General features: G+C 38.6%; 1 protein-coding gene across 1 annotated transcript in view; it reads right to left on the minus strand.

Moving 5' to 3' along the window:
* Positions 1–21,099, minus strand: part of Tex11 (testis expressed 11) — a 327,793-nt gene that overhangs the window by 146,622 nt on the left and 160,072 nt on the right. The window contains exons 14-15 of the mRNA XM_038317046.1: positions 20,890–20,975; positions 7,640–7,777 (exon numbers count right to left, since the gene is read on the minus strand). Coding sequence (XP_038172974.1) covers positions 7,640–7,777; positions 20,890–20,975 — 224 coding nt within the window. The remainder of the gene's footprint in view (positions 1–7,639; positions 7,778–20,889; positions 20,976–21,099) is intronic.

Consider the following 21,099-nt stretch of genomic DNA (forward strand, 5'->3'; position numbering starts at 1 on the left):
GGTACAAGAAGCCTACAGAACACCAAATAGACTGGATCAAAAGAAAGCATCCCCACGCCATATAATAATCAAAACACAAAACATACAGAATAAAGAACAGATATTAAGAGCTGCAAAGGAAAAAGGTCAAGTAACATATAAAGGGAAACCTATCAGAATTACACCTGATTTCTCAATGAAAACCATGAAAGCCAGAAGAGCTTGGATAGATGTGCTACAGACACTAAGGGAACATGGATGCAAGCCTAGACTATTATACCCAGCAAAGCTTGCATTCACCATTGATGGAGAAAACAAGATATTCCAGGACAAAAACAGATTTAAACAATACGCAGCCACAAATCCAGCCTTGCAGAAAGTAATAGAAGGAAAATCACAAACCAAGGAGTCCAACAACGCCCACAATAACTCAGGCATCTAGCGACCCTTCACCAGCACAACTAGAAGAAGGGAAACACACAAACTCTACTACTAAAAATGACTGAAGTTAACAACCACTGGTCATTAATATCACTTAATATCAATGGACTCAATTCACCTATAAAAAGGCACAGGCTAAGAGACTTGATACGAAAACAGAATCCAACATTTTGCTGTTTACAAGAAACACACCTCAACCACAAAGACAGACACCTACTCAGAGTAAAGGGTTGGAAAAAGGTTTATCAAGCAAATGGCCCTAAGAAACAAGCGGGTGTGGCCATACTAATTTCCAACAAAGTTGACTTCAAACTAAAATCAATCAGAAGAGATGGAAAGGGACACTTTATACTCATAACAGGAAAAATCCATCAGAATGAAGTCTCAATCCTGAATATCTATGCCCCTAATATAAAAGCTCCCACTTATGTAAAAGAAACACTTCTAGAACTCAAGGCAGCCATCAAACCACACACACTAATAGTTGGAGACTTCAACACTCCTCTCTCACCAATGGACAGGTCAATCAGACAGAAACCTAACAGAGAATTGAAAGACTTAATGGAGGTAATGAACCAAATGGACTTAACAGACATCTATAGAACATTCCACCCAAATAGGAAAGAATATACCTTCTTCTCTGCAGCTCATGGAACCTTTTCGAAAATTGACCATATACTTGGTAACAAAGCAAACTTCCACAGTTACAAAAAATATTAGTAACCACCTGTGTCTTATCGGATCACCATGGATTAAAATTAGAATTCAACAACAATGCTACCCCCAGAAAGCCCACAAACTCATGGAAACTGAACAGTCAACTACTGACCCACACCTGGGTCAAGGAAGAAATAAAGAAAGAAATTAAAGTCTTTCTTGAATTTAATGAAAACAAAGACACAACATACTCAAACCTATGGGACACAATGAAAGCAGTGCTAAGAGGAAAGTTCATAGCACTAAGTGCACACTTAAAGAAAACGGAGAAAGCACTCATTGGTGACTTAACAGCACACCTGAAAGCTCTGGAAAAAAAAGAAGCAGATGCACCTAGGAGAAGTAGAAGACTGGAAATAATCAAACTGAGGGCAGAAATCAACAAAATAGAAACACAGAAAACAATCCAAAGAATCAATGAAACAAAAAGCTGGTTATTGGAGAAAATCAACAAGATTGACAAACCCTTAGCCAAACTAATCAAACGGCAGAGGGAGAACACGCAAATTAATAAGATCAGAAATGAAAAGGGGGACATAACCACAGACACAGAGGAAATTCAGAAAATCATTAGATCTTACTACAAAAGCCTGTATGCCACAAAATTGGAAAATGTAAAAGAAATGGACAGTTTTTTAGATAAATACCATATACCAAAGTTAAACCAGGACCAGGTAAATGCTCTAAATCGTCCTGTTAGTCGCGAAGAATTAGAAACTGTTATCAGAAACCTCCCTACCAAAAAGAGCCCAGGACCAGATGGTTTCAATGCGGAATTCTACCAGAACTTCCAAGAAGACCTAATACCTATACTCCTTAAGGTATTTCATAATATAGAAACACAAGAGTCACTGCCAAATTCCTTCTATGAAGCTACAGTTACCCTGATACCTAAACCACACAAAGACTCAACCAAGAAAGAGAATTACAGGCCAATCTCACTCATGAACATGGACGCAAAAATTCTCAATAAAATACTGGCAAACCGAATCCAAGAACACATTAGAAAAATTATCCATTACGATCAAGTAGGCTTCATCCCAGAGATGCAGGGCTGGTTCAACATACGAAAATCTATCAATGTAATCCATCAGATAAATAAACTGAAGGAAAAAAACCATATGGTCATCTCATTAGATGCTGAAAAAGCATTTGACAAAATTCAGCACCCTTTTATGATAAAAGTTTTGGAGAGATTAGGGATACAAGGGTCATTCCTAAATATAATAAAAGCTATTTACAGCAAGCCGACAGCTAACATCAAATTAAATGGAGAGAAACTCAAGGCTATCCCACTAAATTCAGGAACACGACAAGGCTGTCCACTCTCTCCTTATCTCTTCAATATAGTGCTTGAAGTTCTAGCAATAGCAATAAGACAACATAAGGGAATCAAGGGGATTCAATTTGGAAAGGAAGAAGTTAAACTTTCATTATTTGCAGATGATATGATAGTATACATAAGCGACCCCAAAAACTCCACCAAAGAACTCCTACAGCTGATAAACTCCTTCAGTAACGTGGCAGGTTACAAGATCAACTCCAAAAAATCAGTCGCCCTCCTATACACAAAGGATAAGGAAGCAGAGAGGGAAATCAGAGAAGTATCACCTTTCACAATAGCCACAAATAGCATAAGATATCTGGGAGTATCTCTAACCAAGGAAGTGAAGGATTTATTTGACAAGAACTTTAAGTCTTTGAAGAAAGAAATTGAAGAGGATACCAGAAAATGGAAGGATCTCCCCTGCTCGTGGATTGGGAGGATCAACATAGTAAAAATGGCAATTCTACCAAAAGCAATCTATAGATTCAATGCAATCCCAATCAAGGTCCCATTAAAATTCTTCACAGAGATTGAGAGGACAATAATCAACTTTATATGGAAAAACAAGAAACCCAGGATAGCTAAAAAAATCTTATACAATAAAGGTACTTCTGGAGGCATTACCATCCCTGACTTCAAACTCTATTACAAAGCTACAGTATTGAAAACAGCTTGGTATTGGCATAAAAACAGAGAAGTTGACCAATGGAATCGTATAGAAGACCCGGATCTTAAACCACAAACCTATGAACACCTGATTTTTGATAAAGGAGCCAAAAGTACACAATGGAAGAAAGAGGGCATCTTCAACAAATGGTGCTGGCATAACTGGATGTCAACCTGTAGAAGAATGAAAGTAGATCCATATCTATCACCATGCACAAAACTCAAGTCCAAATGGATTAAAGACCTCAATATTAATCTGAACACATTGAGCTTGATAGAGGAGAAAGTGGGAAGTACTCTACAACAAATGGGCACAGGGAACCGTTTCCTACGCATAACCCCAGCTGCACAGACTTTAAGGGCAACATTGAATAAATGGGACCTCCTGAAGTTGAGCAGCTTCTGTAAAGCAAAGGACATTGTCACTAAGACACAAAGGCAGCCTACTGACTGGGAAAAGTTCTTCACCAACCCTGCAACTGACAAAGGTCTGATCTCTAAAATATATAAGGAACTCAAGAGACTAGACGGTAAAATGCCAATTAACCCAATTAAAAAATGGGGCGCTGAACTGAACAGAGAATTCTCAACAGAAGAAGTTCGAATGGCCAAAAGACACTTAAGGTCATGCTCAACCTCCCTAGCTATCAGGGAAATGCAAATCAAAACAACTTTGAGATATCATCTTACACCTGTCAGATTGGCTAAAATCCAAAACACCAATAATAACCTTTGCTGGAGAGGTTGTGGGGTAAGGGGTACACTCATCCATTGCTGGTGGGAATGCAAACTTGTGCAACCACTTTGGAAAGCAGTGTGGCGGTTTCTCAGGAAATTCGGGATCAACCTACCCCAGGACCCAGCAATTCCACTATTGGGAATCTACCCAAGAGATGCCCAATCATACAACAAAAGCATATGCTCATCTATGTTCATAGCAGCATTATTTGTAATAGCCAGATCCTGGAAACAACCTAGATGCCCTTCAGTGGAAGAATGGATGAAGAAACTGTGGAATATATACATGCTAGAATACTACTCAGAGGTAAAAAACAATGACATCTTGAATTTTGCAGGCAAATGGATGGAAATAGAAAACACTATTCTGAGTGAGGTAACCCAGACCCAAAAAGATGAACATGGGATGTACTCACTCATAATCGGTTTCTAGCCATAATTAAAGGACATCGAGCCTATAAATTTGGGATCCTTGAGAAGATAATAAGAAGGTGAACTCACAAAAAAAGATATAGTAATCCTCCTGGATATTGGAAGTAGACACGATCGCCAGGCAAAATTGGGAACTTGAGGGTTGGGCAAGACTGGGCCAAGGGAAGATGGGGAGAGAAAAGTGTGAAGGGGAGAACGGGGGGAGCTGGGAGGAATGGGGTGCTTGGGATATAGGAAGGGTGGATATAGGAGCAGGGAAGCATATATCTTAATTTAAGGAGCTACCTGAGGGTTGTCAAGAGACTTGACCCTAGAGGGGTTCCCAGGTTTCCAGGGAGACGCCCCCAGTTAGTTCCTTGGGCAGCTGAGGAGAGGGAGCCTGAAAAGGCCAGTTCCTATAGCCATACTGATGAATTTCTTGCATATCACCATAGAACCTCCACCTGACGATAGATGAAGAAAATGACAGAGCCCCACATTGGAGCACCGGACTGAGCTCCCAAGGTCCTGATGAGGAGCAGAAGGAGAGAGAACATGAGAAAGAATGTCAGGACCGTGAGGGAACCTCCAGCTGGCGACAGATGGGGAAGGTGACTGAGCCCCACATTGGAGCACTGGACTGAGCTCCCAAGGTCCTGATGAGGAGCAGAAGGAGCGAGAACATGAGGGAGAAATTCAGGAACGTGAGGGGTGCGTTCACTCATGGAGACGGTGAGACAGAACTAATGGGAGATCACCAACTCCAGTTGGAATGGGACTGATGGATCATGCGACCAAACCCGTCTCTCTGAATGTGGCCAACAGCGGGGGCTGACTGAGAAGCAAAGGACAATGGCTCTGGGCTCTGATTCTTCTGCATGGACGGGCTCTGTGGGAGCCTTCTCAGCTTGGTCGATCACCTTCCTGGACCTGGGGGGAGTTAGGAGGACCTTGGTCTTAGCATAGAGTGGGGAACCCTGATGGCTCCTTGGCCTTGAGAGGGAGGGAGGGGAGGTATGGGTGGAGGGGAGGGGAGGGAAGGGGGAGAAGGAGGGGAGGGAAGGGGGAGGAGGAGGGGAGGGAGCGGGGAGGAGGAGGGAAGAAGATGGAAATTTTTAAATATAAAAAAAATAAACCATGATAAAAAAAAAAGAAAAAAAAAGAAATAGTTCTTTTGGGTTAGAAAGTCTGGCAATAAAAAGGGGGACAATGGAACTGAAATTTGAAGAGAAGTGAAGGATGAAGGATTCTTTTAATAAACAGCACTTCAAAATAATTGTAATGAAAGGAGAAACAGTAAAGAAATATTTGTGAACTAGGATTGAGATGTACAGAGTAAAGTCACCAGAAAAAGTACTTATTTCTCTGAAATAAAAGAAAAGAAAGGATGAGTGAAGAGGAAAAACTTTGATGAAGTTCATGTCAGTTGCTACAAGCTCAGCCAATCACACATGGAGACCTTTTGCCAAGAAAAGGAAGCAATCAAAATGGCAACAATGAAACTAGCAAAGTTAACAATTGCAAGATGGGAACAGTAAAACGCTGATGGGCTGCATTTTTCCTCTCTCTATCTTTCTATCTGTTCTACTATGTAGGAAAGTATATTTCACATGTGCAAAGTATCCAGTGTCTGCGAGGAAGAGAGGAAGGATGAAACAAGAAATACGCTAAGCAACAAACAAGGTTACATGCTAATAAAACATACTGGTTTCCTGCATGCCTAGTTTTTCCTCCTTACAGCTAACAACATTTGAACTCCAATTATAGGCTCAGTTCTGCACTAACTCGAGAACCAATCCTGTCGATAGTCAGAGATGTTAAGAAGTACTGCTTTAGGCTATGGATGTACTTCAGTGGCAGGCCATTTTCCTAGTATATTTGAGTCTCTAAGCTCAAACTCGAGCACCACACAAAAATTTCTAATTCTTGTAGAGCAAGACTAGACCTAGTCAACTTGCATTGCTCTTCTGGTAAAATTTTTAGATGGCTCTAAGCTGTGTCAAGTTTATAATTAATGCTAACATTTTTCTGTTCTTAATCTCCACAAAATCTTCTTTAGTTTAGCAAAAGGCATCAATGTGTGGTTTCCTGAGCTTGTAGCCACTGACATGAAATTCATTCACTTTCCTCCTCTTCATCCATCATGTAAATATCATTTCAAAGATAGGTTATGATAGTTGAATTTGGTTGTCAACTTGACTGGATCTAGAATTAACTAAGAGACATTAGTCTGGGCAGGTCTGTAAAGGTATTGTCTGGAAGGATAAGTTAGGGAAGAAGATCCCCCACCCACAGAGTTTATGCCAATGCCTCCTGGCCACAACGCAGATATAAGAAGGTTCAAGGGTACAGTTTTTTGCTTCCTGCTGATGAGTGCCTCTACTCTGTTGCTGCTACTACCATGGTTGCTGCCACTGCTGCTGTCATACTTCAGTGTCATTAAAACCCAGCTTCTTCAGCCTTCCAATTGGGGACTGAAGACAAGTGACTTTTCAGGAATCCTCTAGGCCTTAAGCATCAGACTGGGACTGCTGAGGTACCCAAGCTCATACTTGAGCAGACTACCAGAATCCTAGCCTTTGGAATGTAAACAGCCATTGTTGAATGTATTCATTCTATTGGTTCTGTTCTTCTAAAGAACCCTGATAATGTACGGACTTTCAAAAAAAAAAATCTATCAAACCACTACACTTATTCACATATTTCCCCTGAAAACTAACAGTAAAACTTAAAGGAAACATCAACTTTCAGATTCCATTTAGTCCATACTTGTCCTTCTCATTTTTTGTTCTAGGAACCAGTACCTCAGATTATGTACACATTGTATGATATTCAAAGGAAGAAATGCCCTACATGCTATTGGAAATATAAATGGTTCCATCATTCACAAAATCTTATTTATCTTGTAACTTCTATATTGTTTCCTAGTGAAGTTATGCACTGAATTTTTCTTGAGTGGTTATAAATACAAGATAATAACCTAAAAGTAAAAAAAAGTAGTTTCTTCATGCATGTATCTGCTCTCAATGATGTTTAACAAAAAATGTAGACCTTAAAATTTTAGTTTGCTTTAAGGACTATATAGCAGATGGCTAGTAGCAAATAGCCTTTCAGAATATGGTAAATGATAAAGGGTAAGAGGAGTAAGTAAAGGAATTTTCCAAATACTCTCTCCCTTTAAATCTTCTGCTTCATATTTGCAGTATACAAATCAAGAAGATGTCAATTTGACCTTGTTCATATACAAAGGCACTTTCAGTCATCCCTAAGTAGTTATGAAGTCAGAACACTGCATTTATCTATGTGCCAATGCACAGAACATATGCTGCCTCTGAAAATAGAGTAAGTAAATTAAAGCACCTTATCAAGTTGTTTCAAATGTAAGTAACAGGAAGCCATGTTCCTCTTCAGCTTGACCAAATCCAGCTTCTCTTGATCACATTCATACAACTTCAGAGAATAACTGTACCAGTGTAAAGCATCAGTGTAATTTTGAACCTAAAGTTAAAAAACAACCAAATCAGGTGTCTCTAAAATTCACTCTAAATTTTCCCAAATACCCTCTATAGCCAAACGAATTGCTACAGGTTTAATTCTTTAGACATTCAAGATAATACCTACTTAACTGAGTTCTAAGTTTAGTCTCATATTCTGTTTTGATTCTCTTTTCACTTTACAAAGTTCAGTGGAGTTGTGCTTCAGTGATAGAATAGATGCTTAGCATGCACAAGGACCTAGGTTCATCCCATCCCAGAAGGACAGAGACATTCATTACATTCAAAGTGTCAAGAGTCTAAAAAGTAGTACACAATCTGTAAAAACTCAAGCCATTTTAAAAGCTACCAAAAGAACAATGATAAAAATCTTTAAAGACAGCATCTATAAATGACCATGCTAATATATATATATGTGTGTGTGTGTGTGTGTGTATTCATTTTCTATATAACATTAACTTTATCTATCTATCTATCTATCTATCTATCTATCTATATATATAAACTGTGGTTACCATAGTTTATATGCAATTTAATATTTTAGTCTTTCCATTTAATCTGATTTTGTAGATATTATCTAGATTGTTAGTTTTCAATTACTAATTTTAAAGTAAATAGTCGAATTAATGTATTATTTTCTTAGCTTCATAATTTGCTGAATTTCCAGGTTTTTGACCATTAAAATTAATGCTACTGTATTCCTGCACAAAAAATGTTACTGTCAATTCTTCAATTGTAAGAAACAACTAGGAGCAATCTAATAAAAATAGTCTGATTAATTATTTCAATCACAAGACAACAAATTATTTATAAAGACTATGTAAGGTAAATGAGTCCCTGTTAAGAGGCTTCCTGTCTTTCAATTAATGACTGGAGTCATTAGAACTTCAAAGGGATAAGATGTCATTTTTAAGCAGAAATGCTACTGAGGCGCCCAAGCTCATATACTGAGCAGGTGCCAGCTATGATAGGAAGGTAAGACACTGCCTTTGACTATCTGAACATATGATTAGTCTTCATTATTGAATGTGAAAGTCTAAAAGTTAGAAAAATTGGGAAACAAGGGGGAAAACAGAATCAAAGGGAAAAAGGATATGATTCTGAAGTAATTTTTCACCTTCTCAGTACAGAAATAAAGAAGCCCTAAAAGAGAGGAGTGATGAACTGGTTTGCAGCGATGAACTGTAAGCCCCGTGTATGTCTCTATATGATTCCACTTGTTTGTCTTAAATTTAATTTCTTGTTTTCTGTTTTTTCCTTTACCTTCATTATTTTTCCTTTTCAACTTTAACTTAACTACAAAATCTACCACAGTGTATTTTGTAACATGAACCCAGGGATCTCATGCTTGCCAGGTAATGTGGACTTTTTAGTCTGGCCTCTTCCATTCAACCAAATAGTTTCAAGATTTATCCCTGCTGCTGCATGTATCAATAATTCATTTCCTTTTATTGCTAAGTAGTATTACATTACATGGAGATACCACAGATAGTTTATATATTCACTTATTGATGGACATTTGGGTCATATTTCAAATATTACAAATCTTCCTGGTGAGTTTTTATGTCAACTTGACACAGGCTAGAGTCATTTTGGAAGAGGGAATCTTAATTGAGAAAATACTTTTACTAGACTGGACTGTGGGAAAGCCTGTGATTCATTTCTTAATTTTCATTGATGTGGGTGGGTCCCTTCCACTGAGGGTAGTGCCAGCCTTGAGTGGGTGGTCATGGGTGATATAAGGCTGAGCAAGCATGAGGAGTAAGCCAGTAAGCAGCACTCCTTCATGGCCTCTGCATCAGTTCTTACCTCCAAGTTCCTGCCTTGAGTCTACTCTCTCCATATCTATTCAATATAGTTCTTAAGGTCCTAGCTAGAGCAATAAGACACCAAAAGGAGATCAAGGGGATACAAATCAGAAAAGAAGAAGTCAAACTCTCACTATTTGCTGATGATATGATATACTACATAAGCAACCTCAAAAATTCACAATGACGCTGGGCTCTGATTCTTCTGCATGGACGGGCTCTGTGGGAGCCTTCTCAGCTTGGTCGATCACCTTCCTGGACCTGGGGGGAGTTGGGAGGACCTTGGTCTTAGCATAAAGTAGGGAACCCTGATGGCTCCTTGGCCTCGAGAGGGAGGGAGGGGAGGTATGGGTGGAGGGGAGGGGAGGGAAGGGGGAGAAGGAGGGGAGGGAAGGGAGAGGAGGAGGAGAGGGAAGGGGGAGGAGGAGGGGAGGAGATGGAAATTTTTAAATATAAAAAAATAAACCATGAAAAAAAAAGAAGTAGGATTCCTGCTCCAGGTGCTTGTCAAATGTTACAAAAATCTTAAATGTTTTTCCTGATGATTAAAAAAACCACACAAGCGCCGGGCGGTGGTGGCGCACGCCTTTAATCCCAGCACTCGGGAGGCAGAGGCAGGCGGATCTCTGTGAGTTCGAGTCCAGCCTGGTCTACAAGAGCTAGTTCCAGGACAGGCTCTAAAAAAGCTGCAGAGAAACCCTGTCTCGAAAAACAAAAAAAAAAAAAAAAAAAAAAAGAAAAGAAAAAGAAAAAAGAAAAAAAACCACACAAATTAGAGAGAATTTATAAAATAAAAAGAAATATTTGATGTAAAAAAAATTCTACCAAGGAACTTCTACAACTCATAAACACTTTCAGGAATGTAGCAGGATACAAGATTAACTCAAAAAAAATCAGTAGCCCTCATGTACACAGAAGATAAATGGTCTGAGAAAAAAATCAGAGAAACATCACCCTTCACAATAGCCACAAATAGCATAAAATATCTCAGAGTAACTCTAAACAAACAAGTGGAAGACTTGTATGACAAGAACTTTAAATCTTTGAAGAAAGAAATTGAAGAAGACACCAGAAAGTGGAAAGATCTCCCATGCTCTTGGGTAGGTGGATTTAACAAAGTAAAATTGGCATGTACTATATAAAGGGTAGAGGGAAAGAAATAAAACTGTCTAAGCTCTTTGGAGTCCAGAACACTGAACCCAAGACACTGGTCACTATATTACTTACACTGCTGGAGCTTGGTTTTGCTTTGCTCAAATTGTGATTGTGCCCTTGTTCTTCCTTATTGGGGTAAGAAAATATTTCACTGTTTTTTTTTTTATTTAGCAGGAGCCACAGTTATGAGACCTTGGATATTTTAGGGAAACCGTAACTATTTTACAGAGACTTTGGAACTTTAGAGAAACTGGGTATTTGAAAGAGACTTTACAGTTCTTGAGAAACTTTGCAGTTTCAGAGAGATTTTAGATATTTTAGAGGCTGGGTATTTTAAGAGTCTTGGATATCTTAAAGAGACTGAACATTTAAAGTGTTTCAATTTGTAAAGAATGTGGAACTTTTAAAAGTTGGAATGTTTTATTGTGATGTTATTAATATAAGGCCTGGGCGATAAACAAGAAAGGAAAGGCTATGGCTTAACAGTAATGTGTTTCTATGTCAAGTTGACAAAAAGGATCAATTGTGCTAGCTCATTTGATGACTGGACACTGCTAGAGTCATTCTGGAGGAGAGAATTTTGATTGGGAATATGCTCCCAAGGGATGGGGCAATAGGCAAACCTAAGGTGCATTTTTTAATTGATGATTGATGGGGGAGAGCCCAGCTCACCGTGAGTGCTGTCAGCCCTGGATGGTGATCCTGGGTGCTCTAAGAAGGAAGGCTGAGCTAGCCAAAAGGAGTGAGCCAGTAAGCAGCACCCCTCAATGGCCTCTGTATCAGTTCTTGCTTCCATGTTTCTGCCCTGACTTACTCAGTGATGAACTGTTACCTGGAAGTATAAGGTGAAATACACCCTTCTCTCCTTGAGTTGTTTTTGGTCATTTTACCACAGCAATAGGAACCCTAACTAAGGCAAAGTTACTTTATGTGTAAGTTTTTATATATGCAACTTCTATGCATAAATTTTGTATGGATATTTACTTTTCTCTTGACTATATGCATGGGATTTAAAATGGATTGTATGAAAGGGGAAATATTTTAGGAAATAGCCAAACTACTTCCTAAACTGTTTGTATTATTTCATAATGCCACCATAAAGGTTTCACTTCCTTAATATTCCTACCACATTTGGTAAGTTCAATTTTTTTATTTTGATTATTATAAACTCGGGGTTTTAGTTTGTGTTTCCCTAATGACTCATAAATCATCTTCTTTCATTGATTACTGTACCAGAACATTTGTGTAATTTCTGTTCATATCTTTTAGTGTTCATTTTCAATTATTTTGACAATGAGTGTCCAATTGGTCTAGTGACATTAGTTTTAAAGATTTATCTCCCATAGATTTATTTATATACTTGGTAAAAAACAAAACAGTTGAACATATTTGTGTAGAATCATTTTGGGGTTCTTTATTTCTGCTGACATATGTCTATGTTTTTGACATTATTATAGTCTATAGAGAAATGGTGTGACTATATGGTAATTATAGAAATTGATTCTGGTGAGTTTTAGAATAATATTATTTCTCTATATAGTTTTCTCATTCTTTTGCTTGTAGGTTACTTGTAGCTTTAAGAATATAAACTTGAGCTGGGCAGTGGTGATGCACACCTTTAATCCCTGCACTTGAGAGGCAGAGACAAGTGGATTTCAGTGAATTTGAGGCCAGACTGGTCTACAGAATAAATTCCAGAATAGCCAGGACTGTTACACAAAGAAACCCTGTCTCAAAACAAACAAACAAGCAACAACAATAACAACAACAAAAACAAATCCAACTTGATAATCTCTACATTTTCACTGGAGTGGTATGGTTATTTCATTAAATATGACATTTTAATCTGCTTACATTTACATCTATCATCTTGCTATTTGATTATGTTTCTCTTTTAGCGAGTCACTGCTACATAGTTTAGATTGATATAGAACTTGCGATCTCCTTGCCTCAGCTTCCTGATTGCTAGAATAAAAGGCATATGCTACTCCTTGCCAGCTTATTGCCATTTGCTTTCTATTTATTTCATCTAACTTTAAAATAAAGGCTTTAAAATTTTTATGTGTATGTGTGTTTTGCCTACAAGCATGCATGTGTACCACATGCACCCCTGTGCCGCCACCACCAGTGGGGATTTGCTTTTTATTCTCCTTTATTGATTTATTAGTTGTAACTTTGTTTTACTGTGTTAGGGTATATTGTATAAATGTTTAACTTTTTATTGTCTATCTTCAGTTATACAGTGTAAGGACTTCACAATTGTGTATTTCTATTTCTCTCTTCTTAGCCTGTATATGCTATTATCATGCACGGTGTGATACATGATACTTTTCCATATGTTAAAAAACGCATACAAAAAAACCTTATTATTTTTGTTTAAGCAACCATTTTTTTTAAATTTATTTCTGGGCTGGGCAGTGGTGGCACACACCTTTAATTCCAGCACTTGGAAGGTAGAGGCCAGCCTGGTCTACAGAGTGAGTTCCAAGACAGCCAGGGCTACACAAAGAAACCCTGTCTCTAAAAACAACAACAAATTATTTCTGTGTGTATATGAGTGTTCATCTGGACAAGAATGTACATGTATACATATGTGTATATGAGTATAGATCAATGTTATTCCTTGGGAGCCATCTGCCTTTTTTTGAGACAGGATTTCTCATTAGGACAGGGACTCTCTGATTAGGCTATATGGTTGGTCAGAGAGTTTTATCTGCCAGCACTGGGATTATCAGCCTGCCTCTTTCTTTTTTTGGCATGGGTGCTGGAGATCAAATTTAGGTCCTCATGCTTATATGGCAAGCACTTTATCAACTCAGCTATAGCCCCAGCCTCAAAGAGATTTTAATAAGAGGAAAATATCTTAATGTTTATTCATGTAATTAGCATTTCAAATGCTCTTCATTCTTCTGTACAGACCCACATATCTTGCTGGGATCTGATGGAGGACTCCCATTGGCTAATAAAGAAACTGCCTGGCCCACTTGATTGGCCAGCCTTTAGGTGGGCGGAGTAGACAGAACAGGAAGAAGGAAGTGAGGTAGATGGCTCAGTCAGATGCTACACCTCTCCTAAGTTAGACAGACTGCCATGCCTCTGCTCAGGGAGAGAGATGCGATGAAGCCAGCCACCAGGTCAGACATGCTGAATCTTTCCTGGTAAGACAACACTTTGTGGTGTTACACAGATTATTCGATATGGGTTAGTCAAGATGTGAGTAAGAGGCTGAAAATAATGGGCCAGGCAGTATTTAAAAGAATACAATTTGTGTGTTGTTATTTCGGGGCATAAGCTAGCCGGTGGCTGGGAACCGGGCAGGATGAAAAGCAGGCCTGCCCGCAGCTCATCACTACAGAATGGCGCCCAATGTGGATAACTGAATCCACACAAAGCCTGAGAAAGCTTGGGAAAGACTAGAGTAAAGCATGTTTTTCTTGATAACAGCAATTTTTCGGGTCTGGCAAGCAAGCACTCTCATCTAAGAGAGGCTTCCTGACTCAGCTTCAGCTGCAAAACATTGCAGCTCTTTTAAGAGGTCCGGCTACGAAACACTTAAATGCTGTTGATGAAAATTAACTGCATGCTTTTCGGTTTTCAGCTGTAGCAGGAAAAAAGCTGTGTCGTTTTAAAATGCCAGCTTTCTGGGCTGTCCTGCCAGGGCAAACTCTGACTCTTTCAAGCAGGCGGTCCTGACTATGGAGCTTTTGAGTGTTGTTTAACACTGTTGGAGCTTGCTTGCTGGCAGGGACCTTGAACCGCCAAAGAGTTGTGGTACCTCTGCCATGAGGCTGGAAAGCTAGGGAATGGGCTGGATCTAGCCGCCAAAGTCACGGCTTTAGTCCTACTGATATTGCTTGGTAAAGTAAAGACTCATGTGGTCAGAAAGAGAGATATACAGTAAAAGAATAATTCAAAGTCAAAGAAAATGTCTAAGTGGTTTACACTGTGTTAAAAATATATGCAGGCTAAAGGTTAAAGTTCTTAAATGTAAAAAAAAAGAAAAAGAAAAAGAAAAAAAAAAGGAAGTAGTTTGTTATGGTGGTACACACCTTTAATCCCAACACTTGGGAGGCAGAGGTAGATTGACCTCTGTGACTTCAAGGTGTGGCAGGACACACCTTTAATCCCAATGCCTGGGAGGCAGAGACAGACAGATCTCTGTGAGTTCAAGGTGTGGTAGCATACACCTTTAATCCCAGCACTTGGGAAGTAAAGGCAAGTGGATCTCTGTGAGTTCAAGGACAGCCTGGTCTACAGAGTTATTCCAGGACAAAGATATACAGAGAACCTGTTTCAAAAAGTAAAAGTAAAAATAGAAGAAATAGAGGTTAAAACAAAGCCGCATAATATGGAAAATATACAGAGAATCTTGATACTGTATACTATTATGCTTCCTTTGAATTGTTTGAATGCTGAGGAAGGAGCAACAGCTGCTAAAAGATATTTGTTTATAAATGCTGCTGAACTAATCCAACATAGATATTTTCAAAATACCTTGACTTCAGAATTTGGATCTAAGGATATGATACTTTGGAAAAGAGATTCTTCTTTTGATTTTACAGAAAATGAGACCCTATGGATTGCTTCTATCCCAATATGGTATGATAGACCATGCCCTCCTGAAAGGTTGCTGTGAACACCTTCAAAAAAATTACTTCACCCAACTGATGACTGAGATGAACCTGGCACACAGGTTACACCATGAAAGATCTGATTAACAGCGTCCCCATTCAGCAGGAAGCAGTTTGGAGAGAGATAACTGCGCCCATATTCCCAAATATTGTTTATAAATGTTCTTTTACATTTAAAGGGGGATATGATATGGAGATGAATAATTTGCATTGATATGGATTTTGCTTTAGTGATTTAAATTTAAGGTCAATTTTTTATATGTATATGTATTTCTAATAATGATTAAGGTATTGTGATTATGTAGTTCATTTTAAAAATGTAATGTATATAGGTTGTTAATGGATAGTCATCAATAATAGTAAAGCTTGTAGTCATGTTAGTTAGATTTTCTAGATATATAGAGATATATTTAAGTTAAATATGCATTCTTCATATCTTTCAAAGACTATAGAATATGGCATTTTAAATGTTTTAATAACTTAGGGCTTTTCATGACAATGAGACACATCTGCTCCTGGCAGCACCAGCTACTTCAAGAGGAAGATGGGCATCGAAGAGGCTACTTATGGAGTTTGATAGCCATTTGGGCAAGAAATTGCTCTTACCTGGACTATTGCATAAACTGGACACAGAGAACCCTCAGAGAGAGGACTGCTGAACTTGCCTAGAGGTGAGATGATCTCTCTGGGTTCCTGATTCATGAAAGAGTCTGCGAGACATTCTGCAGGACACAGCAGATAGTGACTGAACTGTCTTTGAAATTTCCTGCTTCATGGGAAAGTCTTCTGGATACTGTGGGCCTATAGGCCGAAGATAGATGCCCCAACAATACAAAAGAACTTTGGGTGACTGTCCAGGCAGCGAGATGTCTCTATCATTTCTAGAGTTTGGAAATTGCATATTTCTTATTTACTTAGGTAATATTGTGTCCTTCTGGAGTCTTTGATGGAGCTGAAGAAGAATAGATAGATAGTTATAGTTGTTTTCCTTTGTTATGATAAAAGATAAAGTAGATATAAATATTGTAACTGTAATTCTTACTTGATAACTGTTTTGTTATATGTAATTTTACTATGTTAAAGTTAAAGTCTTTCTTTTTTGTTTAAACAGAAAAAGGGGAAATGATGGAGACTCCCATTGGCTAATAAAGAAACTGCCTGGCCCATTTGATTGGCCAGCCTTTAGGTGGGCGGAGTAGACAGAACAGGAAGAAGGAAGTGAGGTAGATGGCTCAGTCAGATGCTACACCTCTCCTAAGTTAGACAGACCGCCGTGCCTCTCCTCAGAGAGAAGCCAGACGCAATGAAGCTCCAGCTCAAGATGGATGTACGCTAGAAACTTCCCGGTAAGGCACCACTTTGTGGTGCTACACAGATTATTAGAAATGGGTTAAAGCAAGATGTGAGTAAGAGGCTGAAAATAATGGGCCAGGCAGTGTTTAAAAGAATACAGTTTCCGTGTAATTATTTTGGGGCATAGGGCGGCGGGAAGCCGCCCACAGCTCAACACTACAGGGATCAGTGTCCTTCTGCTTGAAGGACTTCTTCATAATGTGGCTCTGGCTCTCTGCTCAAGTTATTGTAGCTTCTGAATATCTTTTTTTTTTTTTTACTTTTCAGGAACTGATTATTTCACTAATTATTTATTTAATTAATTTTGCCCAGTCCCGTCACATTTTCCTCTCCCTCCTCTCCTCCTAGTCCTCCCCCTCATCCACCCCTCCTCTTTTTAGAAAAGTGCATGTCTCCCAAGTATATCATCCAGCCAGCCAAGGCATATCAAGTTGCAGTGATACTAGACACTGCCTCTCCTATTAAGCTTAGGCAAGGCAACCCAGTAGGAGGAAAGGGTCCCAAAAGCCAATAAAAGAGTCAGAGAGAGCCCTGCTCCCACTGTTAGGAGTTCCACAAGAAGGCTAAGCTATACAACTGTCATATATATGCAGAGGGCCTAGGTTAGTCCTATGTAGGCTCCCTGGTTGTTCAGTCTGTGTATTCCTATGAGCCAGGTTAGTTGATTCTGTGATTTTTCTTGTGATGTTCTTGACCCGCTGGCTCCTACAGCCCTTCCCTTCTTTCACAGAATCCCCCCGAGGTCTACCTAATGTTTGGCTGTGGGTCTCAGCATCTGTTTCCACTGGTTGCTGGGTGAAGCCTTGCTGATGGCAGCAATGATCTATGAATATAACAGACTATCATTAGGAATCTTTCTTTTTCTTTTTTACTAGTCATTTTTGGTTTTATCCTAGGTCTATAAGACATCTAGCCTCTGGGTCCTGGCCTTCCAGGTAGTGTCAGGGGTAGAGTTCCTCTCATAGAATGGGTCTCAAGCTGGATCAGTCATTAGTTGGCCTCTCCCATAATTTCTGTGCCACCTTTATTGTAGCATAGGCAGGGCAAATTGTAGGTCAAAGGTTATGTGGCTGGGTTGGTGTACCAATCCCTCCACTGGAAGTCTTGCCTGGTTATAGGAGATGGCTGGTCAACTTCCTGAACAGAATACCAATAGCACAGGCACTGAGATCAACAATTAATAAATGGCACCTCATGAAACTGAAAAGCTTCCATAAGGCAAACAACACCATCAAAAGGACAAAAACATCAGCCTACAGAATAGGAAAAGATCTTATACCAACTCCACATCTGACAAAGGACTGAGTCCCAAACTATATAAAGAACTCAAGAAACTAGACATCAACAAACCAAGTAATCCAAGTAAAAATGGGGTACAGACCTAAAAAGACAATTCTCAACAGAAGAATCTCAAATGGTCAAAAGACACTTAAGGAACTATTCAAACATCCTTAACCAACAGGGACAAGCAAGTCAAAAATATCTTGAAATTTCACCTTACTCCTTTCAGAATGACTAAGATCACAAAGGACAGCTCATGCTAACAAGGATGGGGTAAAGGGAACACTCCTCCATTGCTGGTGGGAGTGCAAACTGGTACAGGCACTTGGAAGTTAGTATGACAGCTTCTCAGAAAATTGGGAATCAACCTACCAGACCCAGCAATACCACTCCTGGGCATATACCCAAAGGATGCTCAATTATACCACAAGGACATTTGCTCAATTATGTTCATAGAAGATTTGTTTGTAATATCTGGAACCTGGAAACAATCTAGATGCTCCTCAATTAAAGAACAATAAAGAAAATACGGTACATTTACACAATGGAGTATTACTTAGCTGTTAAAAGCAATGACATCATGAAACTTGCTGACAAATGGAGGTAACACAAACTGAGAAAGACAAACATGGTATCTATTCACTTATAAGTGGACATTAGCTGTAAAGTAAAGGGTAACCATGCTACAATCCAGAGAGGCTAAGTAAAAAGGAAGTTCCAGGGGAAACACATGAATCTTACTGTGAAAGGGAAATACAATAGACACCGCATGTAGACTGGGGGGGGGGGAGTCTAGATGGGGGTTTGGGCATGGGAACAGGAGTGATGAGGTAAGGGAGAATGGAAGGAGAGAGTATTTTAAAAGACAGCTGGAATCAGGGGCATCTCTGGGATGAGCTAGAAACCTAGTGCAATGGAAACTTCCAGGAATCTACGTGGGTGACTCCTGGCTAAGACTCTGAGCAATGGGCGCTATGGAGATTTTGAACATCTTAAATTCTTCATTTGGGTTTCATTTTAAAAGTTACTTTTAATCATGATAAAATGAATAATAAGAAATTTATCATCATAACTTTTAAAAAGAGAGAAACAAGATTTTTGTTATGTATCATTGAGTAAAATTCTTACCACTACTCCCCCCCCCAAAAAAAAACCCTATCTTAACTAATTTAACTATGCGGGCCACTAGTATTCACCATATTATGTAACCAATCTCCAAAACTTACCCATTTTTTAAAAATGTAAAATTCTGAGGACTGAAGGTATAATACAGTCAGCATAAAAACAAACCAAAACTCTATACCCATTCTCCACATTTTTACCTCCTCCCAAATCCCTGACAGCCACCATGTACATTACATCTCTGTAAATGTGACTGCTCTGTGTATCTCATTTAAGTGGAACTGAAAACTATCTACTTGACTAGCTTACTTCACTTAGCAGAATATTCTCAAGATCCATCCACATTGTAGTATATATCACAATTCCTTATCTTTTCCCAATTAAACTATTTATTTAAGAAACAATTCTTAAAAGCAGGTGTGTTTTTAAAAATATTGTATGCATTCATTGTACATTGTACTGTGTTACATGAAAACATTTTCATACAAATATATTCTGTACATTGAGAATTCAGAATTCTTTTCTAGGTTCATTAATATTTTCAGATGGCTAGTCCTCTGACTTGAGATATTTTCATTCCATGTGTATGTTGTGACTAAAACTATCCAAAACACTAGGGCAGGAACTTCTGATAACTAGGATCTCTCTCTAGTATGCTCTCATCTTCTGAGATCCTGTTCTATGAAGTCTAGCTCTTGGCCTCCCCAGACTTTCCACTCCATCTCTTCAAATCAGAATGCTAGTCAGTTCCCCTTCCTCCGTTGTTGTCTGGAAATACATGGCAGTAAGCCAAATAGCTGAATTGCTCACTTTATCTTTCAGCGATCATTGGCTGATATTCAATGCCATTAAACTAACTTTTTTCAAGTATTTCAGGTTTTTTCTTTGTTTTTTTTTGGGGGGGGGAGAATTTGTTGCTTTGGTTTTTTGTTCTTTTGGGGTTCTTTTTTTTGAGACAGGATCTCAATATGTGGTCCAGTCTGGCCTAGAACTCTCAATGTTAACCCAAACTGACCTCAAATCCCCAGATATCCGCCTGCCTCAACCTCCTGGAAGCTGAGATAATGAGTATGTGCTACCATGCCAGGGACTTTGACTTATATTTTTGGGAGTTTTGTTTAAGCAGGGACACAAAATGGTCCTTATTGCTACATTTTGGTTGAAAATAGAAGTACTAAACAACTTATATTTTTAAAAGAAAGTATTTCCCATTTTATGCACACCAGCATATACACGTACACAAATATCCAAAATTTTCTTAAATGATGTAACGAAAAGCAATTGTACTTTTCTTTTAAAAACCAATTATCTGTAGTTTGAAATATTTACAGAGGAAACCAGGATTGTTTTATAATTTTTAAAGCTACTCTTAAATGCACCAATACTTTAAAGGAATAACCATCACCACCACCACCCAACTTTCTTGCCTTTCATGTCAAATTACATTCCTATCAGTGATGCCTTTATAAAAGTTTACAATGGAGAGGAATCATGTCTTACTATTTTTGAATAAACATTCACACAATACCCATTGACATTCTGCATTGTGAATATTTAATACATAGACATGTCTAAAAATAGAGATTATTAAATTTTTGTTTGCTTGTTTATCTGCTTATGTGGTAATAAGTATAGAATCAAGGGTCTCACAGATGCTACAGAAGTGTTGTACCACTGATCTGCTCTTCTCTGATTTTAATACTGAACAGTGTGTTTTATTTGGTGCAGAGGAGAAAAATACAATGAATGAAAGATTATTCCCAAACCTTAAAACTTCTGGCAGCTTTTTCCCACAGAATGTTGTGTAACCAATTTACTAGATCCCTTGTTAGTTGACTTCTTGTTTGGTGACCTGAAAACAAAACAAAACAAAAACCAAGTTCTGAAAAGAACCTAGATCCACTGCACTAAACAAAGAATGCTAACTATTTTCATACGACACTTAATCTTATAACTGTACTTAACCTTTAAGTAAT

The sequence above is a fragment of the Arvicola amphibius genome, chromosome X, assembly GCF_903992535.2.
Source record: "Arvicola amphibius chromosome X, mArvAmp1.2, whole genome shotgun sequence".
NCBI classification, from domain to species: Eukaryota; Metazoa; Chordata; class Mammalia; order Rodentia; family Cricetidae; genus Arvicola; species Arvicola amphibius.